A 15,989-nucleotide genomic window follows, 5' to 3' on the forward strand; every position below is an offset into this window, starting at 1 on the left:
GCAGGGGACATGGGTTCGAGCCCTGCCCAGGGAAGATTCCACATGCCACGGAGCAACTAAGCCCGTGCACCACAACTATTGAGCCTGTGCTCTAGAGCCCGTGAGCCACAACTACTGAGCCCATGTGCTGCCACTACTGAAGCCCACATGCCTAGGGCCCGTGCTCCGCAACAAGAGAAGCCACGGCAATGAGGAGTCCGGGCACCACAATGAAGAGTAGCCCCCGCCTGCAGCAACTAGAGAGAGCCCGTGTGCAGCAATGAAGACCCAATGCAGCCAAATAAATAAACAATAAAATAAATAAATTTATTAAAAAAAAGTTTAAGTCCCTTCTCCCAGCCAATTCCACTTTGGGTTTTTTAATTAAGAAAATCAACATAGATCTGTTACAAATCAACGGAAGCCTTGCAGTTCACTGCAAGCACGATAACAGCAACATCCCTTTTCCTGGTGAAATGTGAGAAATCACCTAACATCTGCTATGAGGGCAGGTGAGTGACTGCATTCTGGTCTCAGTGGTCTATGGCGTAGGCATTTAAGATAAAACTTCTGGACAACATCCAATGATGTGAAAGGATGTTCGTGCTGTACCACTAAGTGCTATACCACTAACAAGCAGCCTGTTGCAAGACAGAATGATCTAGTCTTTAAAACAGAAAAATAAATTTGAACAGAAAACAGAGAATGGGACTGGCTGGTAGAGTTATGGTTCATTTTGATTCTCCTCTCCTCATATACCTGAATTTTCCACGTTTCTGTACTCCTCGGGTAAATGATAAAAGGTATTTTTATGAATTATGTCATCAGAGGGGCAGGTGAAGGGACTGGGAATGTCCACGTGGGAGAGGGGAGATAGATGTCTTCAAGTACCTGAAGTGCCAGGATGTGGAGGATGGAGCAGACTGCTTCTGTCTTGCTATAGGGGCAGAGCTAGGTTTGGTGAATAAAAAGTAAAGGGAAGCGGGACTTCCTAGGTGGGGCAGTGGTTAAGAATCCACCTGCCAATGCAGGGGACATAGGTTCGATCCCTGCCCCAGGAAGATAACCACATGCCGCAGAGCAACTAACCCCATGTGCCACAACTATTGAGCCCATGTGCCACAACTACTGAAGCCCACGTGCCTAGAGCCTGTGCTCCGTGACAAGAAAAGCCACGGCAATGAGGAGCCCACACAACGCAATGAAGAGTAGCCCCCACTCGCTGCAGCTAGAGAAAGCCCATGTGCAGCAATAAAGACCCAACGCAGCCAATAAATAAATACATACATTTATTAAAAAAAAAAAAAAAGGAAAGGGAAGCTGATTTCAAATCACTAGAAACGTGAGGGCCATGGATACAAGAACTCTGCAGGCTTGCTGCTGTGCTCCCAGCTCCTGGGATTCCCATCCTGGTATTCGCAGGCACGCAGTAACTGTTGGATGGATGAATCGTGGAAGGTTTTTCGACCCCTTAAGATGGATCAGACCGGCTCATGCGATGGCAGGGTTAAAAATCGCCCTTCATTTGGGATGCCGCAGAGGTTGGACCCAAAATCTTAATAGGCCAGGGCATGGGGAGGGGGGAGGGATTGCACTAAAGGACCCCAAATGCTAATTCTCTGTGGCTGAGATGCAGCATGAGAGACACAGCAGAAAGGAACCCGGACTCTCATCCCAACCCTGCTTCTGGCCATCTGTCACTTAATCTGCCTGGTCTACATCTTATTCATATGAAAAACTGCTATGATGAGTGGTCATATGATTCTAACGGTTTATTTATTTTTAATATTTATTTATTTGCCTGTGCCGGGTCTCAGCTGCAGCATGCGGGATCTTTACCTGTGGCATGTGGGATTTTTTTTTTAAGTTGCAGGATGCGAGCTCTTGGTTGCAGCATACATGGGGGATCTAGTTCCCTGACCAGGGATCGAACCCGGGCCCCCTGCATTGGGAGTGCAGAGTCTTAGCCACTGGACCACCAGGGAGGTCCCTCTAACAGTTTAAATGAGGGAAAATACAACTCCCACAGGGGAAAGTCCTTGCCTTGCTAAGTTACTTTTAAAATGCTCATTAAAGCAACTATTAAACTAGAAAACAAAATGTGGTTTCAAAACACTGGCAAGAACACTGAAAAACAGGCAAACCAAGTCACTGGCCTGGGAAGCCACTTGTTCTTCCCAGAAAGCGTTGAGTACGAGCTCTAAAACTGTGTGTGTTCTCCAGTGGGCAAGCCTACAAGGGAGGAATACATGCAAAGAACGCATGCAAGAGAAAACTCAATGTAAAAGTTACTCACAGATACACTATAACAGCCTATCAGGCAAGAGTGTGGTCTGACCATACAATGGAATGACCATTACAATGACAAGTGAATAGTCTACCTTCATATAAGAAAGCAAACACACTGAGTTTTAAAAACTTTAAGTTGAATTAGACACTTCGTGCATCTCTACAAAACCGTGTGTACCTCAGTGGCTTCACTCACGTTTTTTAAAAATTCACGTGTGGGAGCCATGGTGGGGATTTTTCTTGTTATTACTTTATTTTCTGAGTTTTCTTTATAAACATGTATTACTTTTCTAATTAAAAAATATAAGTATATGCATTTGTGTGAATCTGAATTTAAGTTAGAGAAGTGTAAAGAGTTAAATTTTAATGTTCAGTGGATTTTTTTAAAATAAGGTAACAAAAAAAAACCCCCTCACATTTAAAACAAATTAGAAAAAATTGAACTAGATTAATGTTTTGTAACATTTGCTGGGGGGCACAGACCCATATGAAAATCTGGTGGAAACCACAGTTTCTCTGCCCAGCAAAATGCACACGTCGTCACACTAGCAGCATTTTTAGGTAACTTCTGTGGCCCAGGTTGACAACCCTAATTACTGTAGCCAGGCCTGGCCCAGCGCCTGCAACGCCGAGGATGTCCTGGGGTTCCAGGACTTCACGTGCAGCCAGGGTTCCAACACGGGGACAAGGCTGCTGGCTTGCCTATACTTGTGCGGAGTGCGGGCCTCGCAGGACGCTCCCTGAGCTGCTGATGCCAGTGAACACTGGCCCTTGTTTTGCAGGGCTGTTTCAGGTGTGGTCTTCCACGCATGTGGTGTGTGATCACACATATCTAAGAGCTCTTAGTCAGCCTGACCAGACGACTTTACCCAAGAACCCGTGAAGTGGGTTAAAAACAGAAATCAAATTTATCCTAGGGGAAGTCTGAAGGTAAACCAAAAGGCTATTTAACCAAGGTCTCTGACTGTCCCATTAGTTCTTCCTTTGCTCCTCTGGTGCGGAAGAGATAGACTTGGAACTGCATCAGTGGACTGTCTGGAGTTAATTCTGACAATATTGGTAAAAATCACTATCATCTGTCTAGTGCTTTACAGTCTGCAAAGAGCCTTTACATTCATTTCTTCTTTTGCTTCCTAACTGCTATCACTCTGGGGGTGGGGGGAAGCAGCGTGGGTATTACTGTCCCCCACTTCACAGATGGAGACACTGAGGCTTAGGAAGCTAAGACGACCAAGCAGCAGGTGGACAGGATCCCAGGTCATTCTGGACACGCGAAAGGAGCCTCTGAGATGTGGTGACTGGATGGGAAAGTGTCCCACCAACCCAAAGGTCTGCCCACCACACACGAGATTAGGATCCCCTCAAACACCCAAGTTTCTCAACGTTACTCCCCAGGATCAGTGTTCGGTTTCCCTGACTAGGAAGCTGGGAACAATTTCCAAGTAGGAAAATAATGACTGTTCCCTATTTACCCGTGGAAGAGAAAAATGTTCTTAGCCAATATAGTCACACTCAACCCCTTACTGACCACGGGGACTCTCAAACAGCTCGCCAGGCCAGGGACCCGGGTGGACATTCTCACCTTGTAAGGAACTCTGAGATTCTGGGTCTGCGTACTCCTCCAGCAGCTTCATGGAGTCACTGTCCTTCCCCGAGTACAGGGACAGGGTGTCCAAGTTGTCCTCCAGCGCTTCGCTGGGCGCGTCGGGGGTCGGGAGGCTGGGGTCCAGGTCTGAGCCACTCAGGCCGGCGCAGAGCAGGTCTCGCGTGCCCAGATCCTGGCTGAGGGTGTCGCTGCAGTTGAGCGCCTGGCTCTCGGGAAACGAAGGGAGGTGCATCTCGGATGGAAGGGTGCCCTCGTCCCCCAGGCTGTACTGGTCCATGGCTCTCCACTGCCAGGTCTGGGCCAAGAGCTACTCTCTAGACACGTGAGGCTGTGTAAAGGAGTCAGGGAGGAGAGAGCTCTTGGTGGTGTCTAATTCCTGAGAATGAATGAGGAGGAATCACAATTATGAGATGGCAACACACACGGTGGAGAGAGCGTGGACTTGGAATTCAAAAACACCTGTACTGGGGTCTATTCTCTGCCACTTATTAGCCATGTGACCTTGGGCAAGTCACTTAAGCTCCATGAGCCCCGGTTTCCTCATCTGTAAATTGAGCACAACAGTACCTCCATCATAAGATTGTTGTAACGAATAAATGAAAGGGTTTCTGCAACACCGTGGACCAAATTGACCTCTTTCTCCAACTGTAAACACACAGAGATACGAGAACAGACCGTTTTTAATACAGAGCCAAGCTCAAGAGACAGGAAATCCCAAGTGCCAGCACTAATAAGGAAACCCAAAGCCAGAGGCATGGGCGCAAGCTGGCCCATGGGGGAAAGCCAGACTCTGATACAGGGACTGGAGCTGACATCAGTGAGGCCCCGAGGTGAGACTTGCTGTGAGTGTAAAATACGCACTTGATTTGGAAGACTTAGTACCAAGAAAAAAAAATTCATTTTCATATTGATTACATGTTGAAACGATAATATTTTGGATCTACTGGCTTAAATGTAATATGTTATTACAATTAATTTCATTTACCTCTTTTTCATGTGGCTATTTGAGAATTTTAAGTTATACACCTGGCTTGAATTATATTTCCCTTGAAGAGCACTACTTTGGAGGCTGGGACCTGAAGTTGAAACACACACTTGGAAAAGGAAACAGGGCCTTGAGTTCACAGGAAAGGGAGACCTGGGACTCTGCAAGAGCTGAGCCAGCCATGGAAGAACTAAATAAATGAAAAGAAAAACCCTGCACACAAGCCTAGAGAAGCATCCCAAGAACTAGGGAAAAACAGAACTAGAGATAACAAAACCTAGCAGAGAAAAGAACAGGACACAGGGGCAAGGGCATTTTTTAAAAGAAACAAATGTAACGTCTAGAAATGAAAGACATTTAAATTTAAAACTCACTGGCAGGGTTAAACAGTAGATTAGACCATGCTGAAGAGACAAAGAACGAACTGATGGAGCAATCTGAAAACAATCCCCTCCCCCAATTCAGTGTAGAGAGATAAAGAGATGAAAATATGAATGAGAAGTTGAGAAAATACAAATGAAGGAGCAAACTCCTGGTGCAGGAGGGAGCAGAGAGGATCTTGTTCTCAAAGACCTGAGGCTGTCTGTCTTGACCTGTTGAATAGCCCCTTAAGGTCTAATGAAAAGGTCTTGCCTTCATTGTGCCTAAGAACTGGCTCAGAGTAGAGAGGCCATGGGGAAGGCATTTGTCAAAAACATTCAAGGCAATGAACCAGTCACTGCAGCCTGGGGCAAAGGATATTAATTGAGGCCGACAACAGACACCATGGAAAGCCAGGGAGAAAAGCTGGAGAGTGAGATGCTTTGGGGAATAAGGGCTTTGAAAGGCTTCCACACTGGCAGTTTCTTACAAAGCTAAACATAAACATGGCCTAACCATACCACCCAGCCATCGCACTCCTAGGTATCCACCCCAATGAGCTGAAAACATATGTCCACGCATATGTTTATAGCAGCTTTATTCATAACTGCCCCAAACTGGAAGCAATCAAAATGTCTCTCAACAGGAGAATGGATAAGCAAACTGCACTACCATCATACAATGGGATGTTATCCAGTAATAAAAAGCAAGGAGCTCTTACGCCACAAAAAGACATGGACGAACCTTAAATGCACACTGCTAAGTGAAAGAAGCCAGTCTGAAAAGACTATATACTTTATATGATTCCAACTCTATGACATTCTGGAAAAGGCAAAACTACAGCGAGACAGTAAAAAGACCTGTGGTTGCCAGGGTTCAAGGGGTAGGGAGGAGGGATGAATAGGTGAAGCACAGGAGGGATTTTCAGTGGAATGAAACTATTCTGTGTGGTACCATAATGGGAGATACATGACATCATACGTTAGTCAAAACCTACAGAGCTACACAGCACAATGAGTGGGCCCCAATGTAAACTGTGGACTTAAGCTAATTTAAAAAATGAAACAAAACAAAACCTTCCATATATTCCATATTGTAGGGAATCTAGAAGGCCACATGCCCAGGGCAGGCACGTGCTCAGAAAAGGCCTGAGAAGGCTCTGAGCTGTCACCTCTGGCAGACCTTCGTTCTGTGCAAGCAGGAAGTGAAGGTTAAAGCAGAGGTGTAAGCCGCCTGCTGAATGCTGAAGGCCTGTCCCAACACTCACCCAGAGCCCAGTGCAAAGACTGTGAGTTGTCTGATGCGGGGTTTTATTGTTCTTTTTTTTTTTTTTTTTGCTTTGGATGTTTAAGGAAATCTCTGTCAAATCACCAGCTGACAGCTAAGCTAACAGAAGAGAGACTTCACTGACCACACATGACCAAAAATACAGTCTTTATGAAAATAGCCTAGAGGAGTCACTAAATGAGCAAACACTTACAACCCACAGTGGGCAGCAGCAGCGCCTGGGGGGGGAGGGTGCGGGGGAGAATCTGATTCCCAGAGTCACCATATTATTATCAAATACTCAAAATGTCCAGTTTTTCAACAAAAAAGTTATGATGCATGCAAACAAACTACGGAGAAGGCCATCCATTCCTACAAATGGCATCAGACAATACGCAGCCTCTTCTGTCTGGCTGCTTTCACCAAGCACAGCATCTTCAAGTTTGATCCGTGCCCCCCACCCCCACCCCGGGGCACGTATCATCACTTTATTCCCTTTTCTGGATGAGCGCTATTCCACTGTCTGCACAGAGCAAATTTTCTTCATCCATTCACCTGTCGATGGGTTTTTGGGTTGTTGACATTCTGGGCTGTCACGAGTAATTCTGTCCATAGCTAGACATTTAATAAATGCTTGACGACTCACTGATAAATTGAGTGGACCCTAGAATAACTGGAGTTGGGCCTAGTTTCCAGGCCATAGGTTTCTACTGTTTTTAAACCTTTCATGTTGCAATATAATAGAACAGCTGCACCCTCTACATCTGAGTGTCACGTAATATGTCCATCTGTGTGTCTGTGTAAGTAGCCTACTGAGGGTGCTCAAATTAAAGCTCAGTGCAGGTCTGAAATCCTGTACCACAAGTCTGGGATCCAAGTGAGTTTTAGAATTCAGAATCTGGGGGATTTAAAAAGGTAAATCAATGCATATGCCATATTGTAAGTAATCCCCAGTGGGTCCAGCACCCGGTGACCAAATCATCCTTTCTGCATCGAAACCCTGACAATTCAGAGTAAACAGAATAAATAAAGAGCATAAAGAGCAACGTGTGAGTTCAGGTGTGGCCACCAAATGAGGTTTGAGCCACCTCAGCATTCTCAGAGCTTTTGGGGATTCTAAATTGCAGACAAGGGAATGTGGACTACAGAAGTTTATATTTTAAGGTAAAGTGAATTTCTCTGCCACTTCCAAAGTTTCTTCTACAGTGCTGCTATAAAGTGTCCCCAGCATGCCAAGGGGAAAAGGACCCATCTCCTTCACCTCCCAATAATAAAAACAAGCAAATAATATAAAACATAAAGCATTATCTAAAAGAAACATACAGCAGTATCTTTACAAAGTAAAATCGTAAGCGTTTTCTTCTTGTCAGGTATCACACCAAGTGGTGCATTCACTCACCCCTCACAATGACCCCAAGGTGGGTTCTATTATTACTTCCACTTTGCAGAGAAGAAAAGGGACTCTGAGAGGGTACATTATTTGTCCAAAGTCACACACCTAACAAGTAGTTGAACCAGATCTTAAGCCCAGATATTTCGACTTTAGAGCTTGTGTTCTTACCCGCTGCACAATACTGATTCCCTATAAATTAAACTGTGGACTGCACTGCACCAACTGCACTAGAAAACACAAAAGGTGCCGGATGGGAGCGGGCCGGGAGTCAGGGTATGTCTTGGGATTTCCCCAATGCCGGATCCCCCGCCTTCCAACACACTCCTACAGCCAGAGAACAAACTGGTCCAGTTACAACCTCAGGCAGGCACGCCGAAAGTCCAAAGGCCAGGCTTTAATATTTACATCCTTTTCCCAATAGTAAAGCAACCCCCCATCAACCAATATTGAATTTGCTCTTGTTCTGTCAACAGATAAATTCAATTCAACAAGTTTTAGCACCTTTTACCCACAGAGCTCCCCGCTAGTCCCTGTAGGGCAGGGTTTCTGGTCCCCTGGAGGCATTCCCAAGCGTTCAACTACTCTTTCCAAGAATTTTGTAATTTTGTGCTTTCGTTTGGAGAAAAATTTAAAAGAAGAAAATCTGTATATCTGGATTATTATTAGATTAACACTTTACAACCCAGCAGTATTACCATTAGGTTTCCATGCCCGGGGTATGTTTATAATTGCATTAATGCCATTAAGCAGACTAGGACTACCGTAATTGCTGCAGGCTAATGAGAAGAGGATAGAGGTGGGTTTAGCTCATGATAATGCTTTTAGGCTCAACTAGAGTTCAAACTGAGATCAGGGATGGGAGACCTGAGACACCACGAGGCCTGCTAAACCCAAAAGGGCTCAGTGTTGCAGTCTGCAAAGTATTTGTTTCAAGGAAGCAGTTAAGTTCCAGCAAAATACCATCCCTCTCATTAAATTAATGTTTGTAATTTGAGTTACACTGGTTTGGTTGCTTTGTTTGTAGTTAATTTGTAAGTTGACTTTGGCTTTATGGTGGCACAAGAGCTGTAAGCTTTAGGAGCTTGTGCCTCACTTGATCATCATTTAGGCCTTGTTTCATAGTTTAAAAAACAATTTAAGTCAACACTGGGGATCCAAAGCAATTTTAATTTTTTTCTTTTAAAAAAGGCCTAGGACTTCCCTGGTGGCGCAGTGGTTAAGAATCTGCCTGCCAATGCAGGGGTCACAGGTTCGAGCCCTGGGCCAGGAAGATCCCACATGCTGTGGAGCAACTAAGCCCGTAAGCCACAACTACCAAACCTGTGCTCTAGAGCCCACAGCCACAACTACTGAGCCCATATGCCACAATTACTGAAGCCCATGCGCCTAGAGCCTGGACTCTGCAACAAGAGAAGCCACTGCAATGAGAAGCCCACACACCACAACAAAGAGTAGCCCCTGCTCGCCACAACTACAGAAAGCCCACACGCAGCAGCAAAGACCCAACGCAGCCAATAAATAAATAAATAAATAAAATTTTAAAAAATAAAATTAAAAAGGTCTATCATTCTATGACTGGTGAGGGTAAGAGAAGAAGTGGATTCTCCTGTGAAATGTTACAATCTCTCGGGAAAGTAACCCACCACACGATCCTAGACTGCAGCCATAAATCCACAATTAGGTAAATAATATTTACTGCGGCCTTGTTTGGAGGGAAGGAAGAGAACAATTTCAATATCAACCTGTTCTACAAAGATGCTTTATTTAACCTGCAGTAAGTTTAAATATTTTTCAATTAGTTATCAATTTGGAAAATCTATCAGAGTTCTTTTGGCCACAGTATCACTGTCCAAAAGAACTTTCTGTGATGGTCCTTCTCAATCTGCACTGTCCAATGATAGCCACTCACCACATGTAGCCAATGAGCAGCTAGAAATGTGGCTGGTGCAACTGACAAACCAAGTTCTTTATTTTATTTAATTTTAATTAAATTAGCTACAAGTGGCTTGTGGCTACCACCTGGGACACTGCATTGAAAATAGGGTTTTCCAACTTCTATTTAAAAATCTGGGGGAAAAAATCTGATCCTCTGTCAACACTGAGTCCATAAAACAACAACTGGCTGGAGCTGAGAAGCTACAGCTGCCCTTAGACACAGCATGTACCTTCCAGTTTGCCACAGGCCCCACCACTCCCTAATCTCTCCCACCCTCCCACCCAACTCATCTATATGCCCACCAGGCCCCTCAAGACATCTGAATTTATGACCCTGATATGTGCAGTTTCCCTCGACCACCTTCTCTTTAGTCGGCTTTAGCAAATGAAACCCTTCAAAATCAGACCTAAATACCCCCTGCACTGTAAAGAATACTCCCAACATAACTAAGTCTGAGATTATTTCTCCCTCCTCTGAACTCTGATAAGCACTGACAATACACTTAACACTTATCCCAAATGGCCTCAGGATTTATCTTTCAGGTTCTTCTATTTCCCCCAGATTATAAGCTCTACAATGGCTGTGACTCTGCCTTATGTGTCTCTACTTCTCACAGCATCTTGCCGGGCATAGAACTCTGGTCAAATAAGGTTCTCAGCAACCCTCTCCTTGATGAGTGACAGGATTCCACTGTGTCACCTCTTTTCCTCTTTGAGAAGCCCTAACCTGTTGGTGTGTCAGCTTTCCCCCCACCCCCCCAAGCTCCACCTTCTCTTTCTCTCTCTGCATCAGGGGAGACAGTGATCATGTCTCAGTAACAATGGGTTGTTGGCACCTAGAAGATAGGAGTAACTTGCAGCTTTTACCCTACCTATACCAATTCTTGCCTTATTTTCCCACTCCAAACATTGTTGTAAACTATAGGCCTGTTCTGTTCAACCTACACAGTGTTTTGAAAGAGTGGATCAGTCACCAACATTGCTTTTAATGGGGAGATTTCACCTAGAGATATGAATTTCTGGCTTCTCTTACAAACGATTAGATTTGATATTCCTGGATAGGTATACTAGGATAGAGTGAGGGACAACGGTCATCTCTGGATAGGGCAATGGGCTCCAGTTCCCACAGTCCTCACTTCTCTTCCTGCCTGGCCCCCATAATAATCACCATTCTAATAACAACAGCAGCGAACATTTACCAAAGATTTATCAAATTCCAAGCACTACTGCAATCACTTACATATCATTTCAGTTAATTCCCACAACATCCCTTTGAGGCAATTACTATACTATTAACTCTATTTTACAGATGAAGTAAATAAAGTCCATAGAAGTTAAGTAACTTGTCCCAAATCAAGGTTAGGATTCAACCCCGGGAAGTCTGACTTCAAAGCCCTCACACTTAACCACTCCACTGTGCTGTGATTCCATGCTTGATGCTGGGACTCCTACCCTATACCCTGCACTTACATTCTTAGGTTGAACAATCAAGGAAAACTCCTCCTCTAGCCATGTAATCAATATATAATTTTAACCATAAGGTCAATTCATTTCCTCTAATCACTCATTAAAAAGCAGATTTAGGACTTCCTAGGTGGCACAGTGGTTAAGAATCCGCCTGCCAATGCAGGGGACATGGGTTCGAGCCCTGCTCTGGGAAGATCCCACATGCTGCAGAGCAACTAAGCCCGTGAGCCACAACTATTGAGCCCACGTGCCACAACTACTGAAGCCCACGCGCCCAGTGCCTGTGCTCCACAACAAGAGAAGCCACTACAATGAGAAGCCCGTGCACCACAATGAAGAGTAGCCCCCGCTTCCATCAACTAGAGAAAGCCTGTTTGCAGCAACGAAGACCCAACGCAGCCAATAAATTAAATAAATAACTAAATAAGCAGATGTAAAGCTTACGTTGGAAAAGAGAAAGATATAGAGGAATCAGAAGGCTATGACTGTGCTTGCAGAGAGAATTCTTACATAGAATTAACTAAATGAGGAAAAGAGACATCAAAGTTTCTCACTCCACAAGCTCTTCCTAGCAGAAAATGCAGACAATTGTTAAAATCTAGAATAGACATTTTCATAGTGAGGACAATGAGAGGACCCCTGGGGTCCTCGAGAGTCTTTCAGGGAGTCTGTGAGGTCAAAACTACTTTCAAAATAATACTTAGATCTTATCTGCCTTTCTTATTCTCAGTGAAACTGTCCAGGAGCTACAGGACTTATCTCAAAAAGCTGAATGCAGAAGCAGATATAAGACTCCAGTCACCTGGTAATGCAGGAGACACGGGTTTGATTCCTCGTCCAGGAAGATCCCCCCCTGCTGCGGAGCAACTAAGCCTGTGCGCCACAACTACTGAGCCTGTGCTCTAGAGCCCGTGTGCTGCAACTACTGATGCCCACGTGCCTAGAGCCCATGCTCCGCAACAAGAGAAGCCACTGCAATGAGAAGCCCACACATCACAATGAAGAGTAGCTCCCCATCTCACAACTAGAGAAAAGCCCATGCACAGCAACGAAGACCCAATGTAGCCAAACAAAATAAATCTTCAAAAAAGACTCCAGATGACTCTAAAAATGTAAAACAATGCCACTATTCTGTTTTTTACTTCCTGAAATATAGCTTTTTAACAAAAATGTCAATTATGTTAACATGTGATGGGTTTACTGTCACTATTTTTACCTCTTTTAAAAAAATTTTATTATTTATTTTTGGCTGTGTTGGGTCTTTGTTCTGCACACGGCTTTCTCTAGTTGCGGTGAGCGAGGGCTATTCTGTTGTGGTGCATAGGTTTCTCATTGTGGTGGCTTCTTTTGTTGTGGAGCACAGGCTCTAGGCACGCAGGCTTCAACAGTTGTGGCACGTGGGCTCAGGAGTTGTGGCTCGCGGGCTTAGTTGTTCCGCAGCATGTGGGATCTTCCTGGACCAGGGCTGAAACCCATGTCCCCTGCATTGGCAGGTGGATTCTTAACCACTGCACCACCAGGGAAGTCCTACTACTGCTATTTTTAAATAAATTAATATTTTAAAAATTTTATTAGTTTAAACTTCTAATACAGCAAATATCAGCAGATACAGTTCACATGCACAGAAACACTCTGGGGTCTTCAATAACTGTTAAGTGTAAAAGGATCCTAAGATGAAAAAGTTTGAGAACTGCTCCTCAGAAGAGAAAAAGTCCAGTACGTACACTAAACAGACCCAAACGGGTGGGTATCCGTGTATGTGTGTCTAACCTAAACCCCAAATTCCAAACTGGTGGCCAGTAAACATGCAAACATGTTTTGCAAGGCCCCACACTGTCTTTATTTATTTTTTTTCATGCTTTTTAAAAAAAAATTTTATGTATTTATTTATTATTTTTGGGGGGGTATACCAAGTTCAATCATCTGTTTTTATACACATATCCCTGTCCCACACTGTCTTTAAACACATTAAACTGGTTGCCAACATTTAAAGATCAAAACGCTTCACAAAAAAAGTGTTCTAGTTTCTTCTAAAAAAAAGAAGAATAAGAAGAAAAAAGAAAGAAAGAGACAAAAAGAACATGGAAGTAGTTCTGGCAACACTGCCCTGACATTTCCACTTGGCCATTTCCACTCGCTGGCATGGCTTAGATGGGAAACACAATCTTTGGTTCGCCATACTCTGGGCCTTTACCTGCGCATCCCCTGTAGGTATCTAAGTTGCTGAGCTAGAGAACAAAAAAGAGTTTCTTTGCAATAAACAATGAAACATACACCAATCTAATAAATGTCTGCATTTCTCCAGAGTAGCCAACATGTACAATAAACAACCCTTTCCCTCATTTGACCTCCCAAAGCAGCAACTTCTAATGGTTTCACCATTGGTACAGAGACCCTTGAATTGATCAGAAACCCTTCTGAGAAAGAAAGGAATCCATCTGACAGAGTATCTAGATGTCCTTGGACAAGTGCAAAGGCAGGAAACTCACCAGGAGAAGTAGGAGTGAGTGAATCTCCAGGGAACAGGAGGGCCCAGTTTAGGCCCCACAAGGAAGGGGGTTCAGGTGACAGTCACACCATTGGATATTTCCTCCTAAAACGCTGGATAGTAAATTTGGGACACTCGTCCAACTTCTTCTGCCCTGAAAGCAGGTGGTGGAAAGGAAGGGGCAGTCAGAACTTGGGTCCCCAAAGAAGCAAGGACACAGGTGAAATTGGGGGGAGATTGGCAATTTTTGGAAGAAAGGAGAAAGCAATACTAAACTGGGGAGATCTAGGTAGGAAAAGGGATTTTGTTGTTAAAGGAGTTATTTTTTTCTTTTTTTCCTTGGGAGGGAACCTGGGGAGCTTTGCTGGGAGAAGCCTAATGGGGGTGGAACTGGTGATGAAAAGTGGTTTTTGTCGGAGAGCTGGGGGAAGAGGGTTGGAAAAATAAATATTAGACAAGAGAGAAAATGGAAGGACTGAGTTGGTTCGTTATCAGTGGAAAGATATTCCAAACAGGGGGGACTCTTGGTGGGAAGAAAGAATTTTTGCTGGAAAGTGCTCCTCAATGGAGGAGAAATCTGGGAAAGAAAAAGTAATTTTTTTTTTGCTACAGGAAGCTCCTAAAAGGAGGTGGAGGGGCGTAATCAAGGAGTCTAGGAGGGCTTTTGAGTTTTGTTGGAAGATTCTAAAAAGAAACAAATCTGGATCCCCTAAAGTGGGACTCTTCAGGAGGAAAGGGGGTTTTTAGCACCAGGGGCCTGGAAAGCGGAGGGCGAATGCAAGGCCCAGATGCAGAAAGTGCGGAGGTCGGGTAGGGCCCGCGGCGCGAGCTGGGGAGCTGCGAGGGGGCAGTTGGGGCCTGGGGGGGCGGGGTAGGAAAGCAAAGGGGGTGCAGTGGGCCAGGGGCCGCTGAGGAGCGTCTTCTCCAAGGGGGAAGGGGCTGCGGGGGTGCAGCGGGGCCCGGGGCTGTTGGGCTGCAGAAGGTGCGTGCGTGACGCGGGATGAGGGGCGCCCGCCGCGCCTGCTGCGCCCCTCGAAAGGGAGATGGGCCCCCCTAAACAAGAAATATATAAATGAAATAGATTTTTAAAGGGGGGCGGGGTTGAAGAATGAGGAAGGGGCGGGAAAGGGCGGGGTAAGGAGGAAGGGGATGGGGCAGGGGCGGGGCAGGGGCAGCAGCAACCGGGTTTTACCCGCCCCGGGGGCTCGCGCGCCGGGCCTCGCGCCTCGCGGGCCACCCAGCGGCCCCCCGCCTCCTCCGCGCCGCCCGCCGGCCGGGAGCGCACGCGCAGCCGGGCCCGCCCCCGGAGCGCCCCGCTCACCCCTCGGCGCGGGCGCGCGGGCGTGACCGCGGGGCGCCTCGCGCCACCCAGAGCGGCCCCGCGCGCGCCTCGCGCCGTCCGGGCTCCCGGCGCGTGCCGCCCGGCCGCGCAGTCTCGGCCGCTAGTCCGCCGCAGCCGCCGAGGGGCGGGGCCACACAAGGGGGCGGGGCCTGGCGCGGTCAGGTGACCGGCGGCGGGCGGGAAAGGAGGCGGTTGGTCGCCATTTTGGGAGGAGGGCGGTTGAAGACTGGAGGGTGTGAAGGCGCTGCGGGGGGAGGGGCCGGCCCCCCCACGCCCCACACACGAAGGCCGAGTCGGGCGCCTCTGGCCATTGTTCTCGGAGGGCGGTGTTGGAACGCAGCATGGGGAGCTCCGTCTCCCCGCGGGCCTCTCTGAGCGGCGGTCTCCCGCGATGGGCGGGGGGGTGTGTGAGAGCAGGGGCTACGCTCGCCAGGGTCGTGGGGCCCAGCGAGGCGATGCCCCGTGCTCTCGAGGGGCCACCGAGACCTCCCCGGCAGTGGGTTGGGACGCTGTGGGGTTGGAGAAGCACAAAGCGGGTCGCGATCTGCTCTACCTTTCTTTAAGCAAACCCTGACCCATCTGTGGATCGGGCTCTGTGCTGAGCTGTGCTGCCGGACAGAAGGAAACCGCGAGGAGCAATGGTCCGGGATTGGGGGGGGGGGGGGCGGGGGGAAGGATGTGCTGATCTGCCAAGTCTGAACGACTTAGACGGGGAATTTAGTTCCTTAGAAATTGCTCACTGAGCTATGGAGACGGAAAGCAGATTCGTGGTTGCCTGGGGCTGGGAATGGGGGTCGACTGTAGACAAACTCGAAGGGATCTGTTAGGGTGATGGAAATATTCTGAAAGTGAGTTGTAGCGATGGTTGCACAACGTGGC

General features: G+C 46.6%; 1 protein-coding gene and 1 non-coding gene across 5 annotated transcripts in view; both read right to left on the bottom strand.

Moving 5' to 3' along the window:
• Positions 1-15,219, bottom strand: part of ZNF541 (zinc finger protein 541) — a 33,152-nt gene extending 17,933 nt beyond the window's left edge. For 2 of the 4 annotated variants that reach the window (XM_057713264.1, XM_057713261.1), the window contains exons 1-3: positions 15,090-15,219; positions 13,770-13,922; positions 3,851-4,250 (exon numbers count right to left, since the gene is read on the bottom strand). In XM_057713264.1, the coding sequence (XP_057569247.1) occupies positions 3,851-4,151 (301 nt within the window). In that variant the 5' untranslated portion in view covers positions 4,152-4,250; positions 13,770-13,922; positions 15,090-15,219. Of the gene's footprint in view, positions 1-3,850; positions 4,251-13,769; positions 13,923-14,960; positions 15,022-15,089 lie in introns of those variants that run through there. The other 2 variants (XM_057713262.1, XM_057713263.1) reach the window with 2 other exon arrangements.
• On the bottom strand, positions 1,892-1,964 carry TRNAG-CCC (transfer RNA glycine (anticodon CCC)). Its single transcript has one exon. It is a non-coding gene; the product is annotated as a tRNA-Gly (tRNA).
• Positions 15,220-15,989: the final 770 nt, after the last annotated feature.

The sequence above is a fragment of the Hippopotamus amphibius genome, chromosome 16, assembly GCF_030028045.1.
Source record: "Hippopotamus amphibius kiboko isolate mHipAmp2 chromosome 16, mHipAmp2.hap2, whole genome shotgun sequence".
NCBI classification, from domain to species: domain Eukaryota; kingdom Metazoa; phylum Chordata; class Mammalia; order Artiodactyla; family Hippopotamidae; genus Hippopotamus; species Hippopotamus amphibius.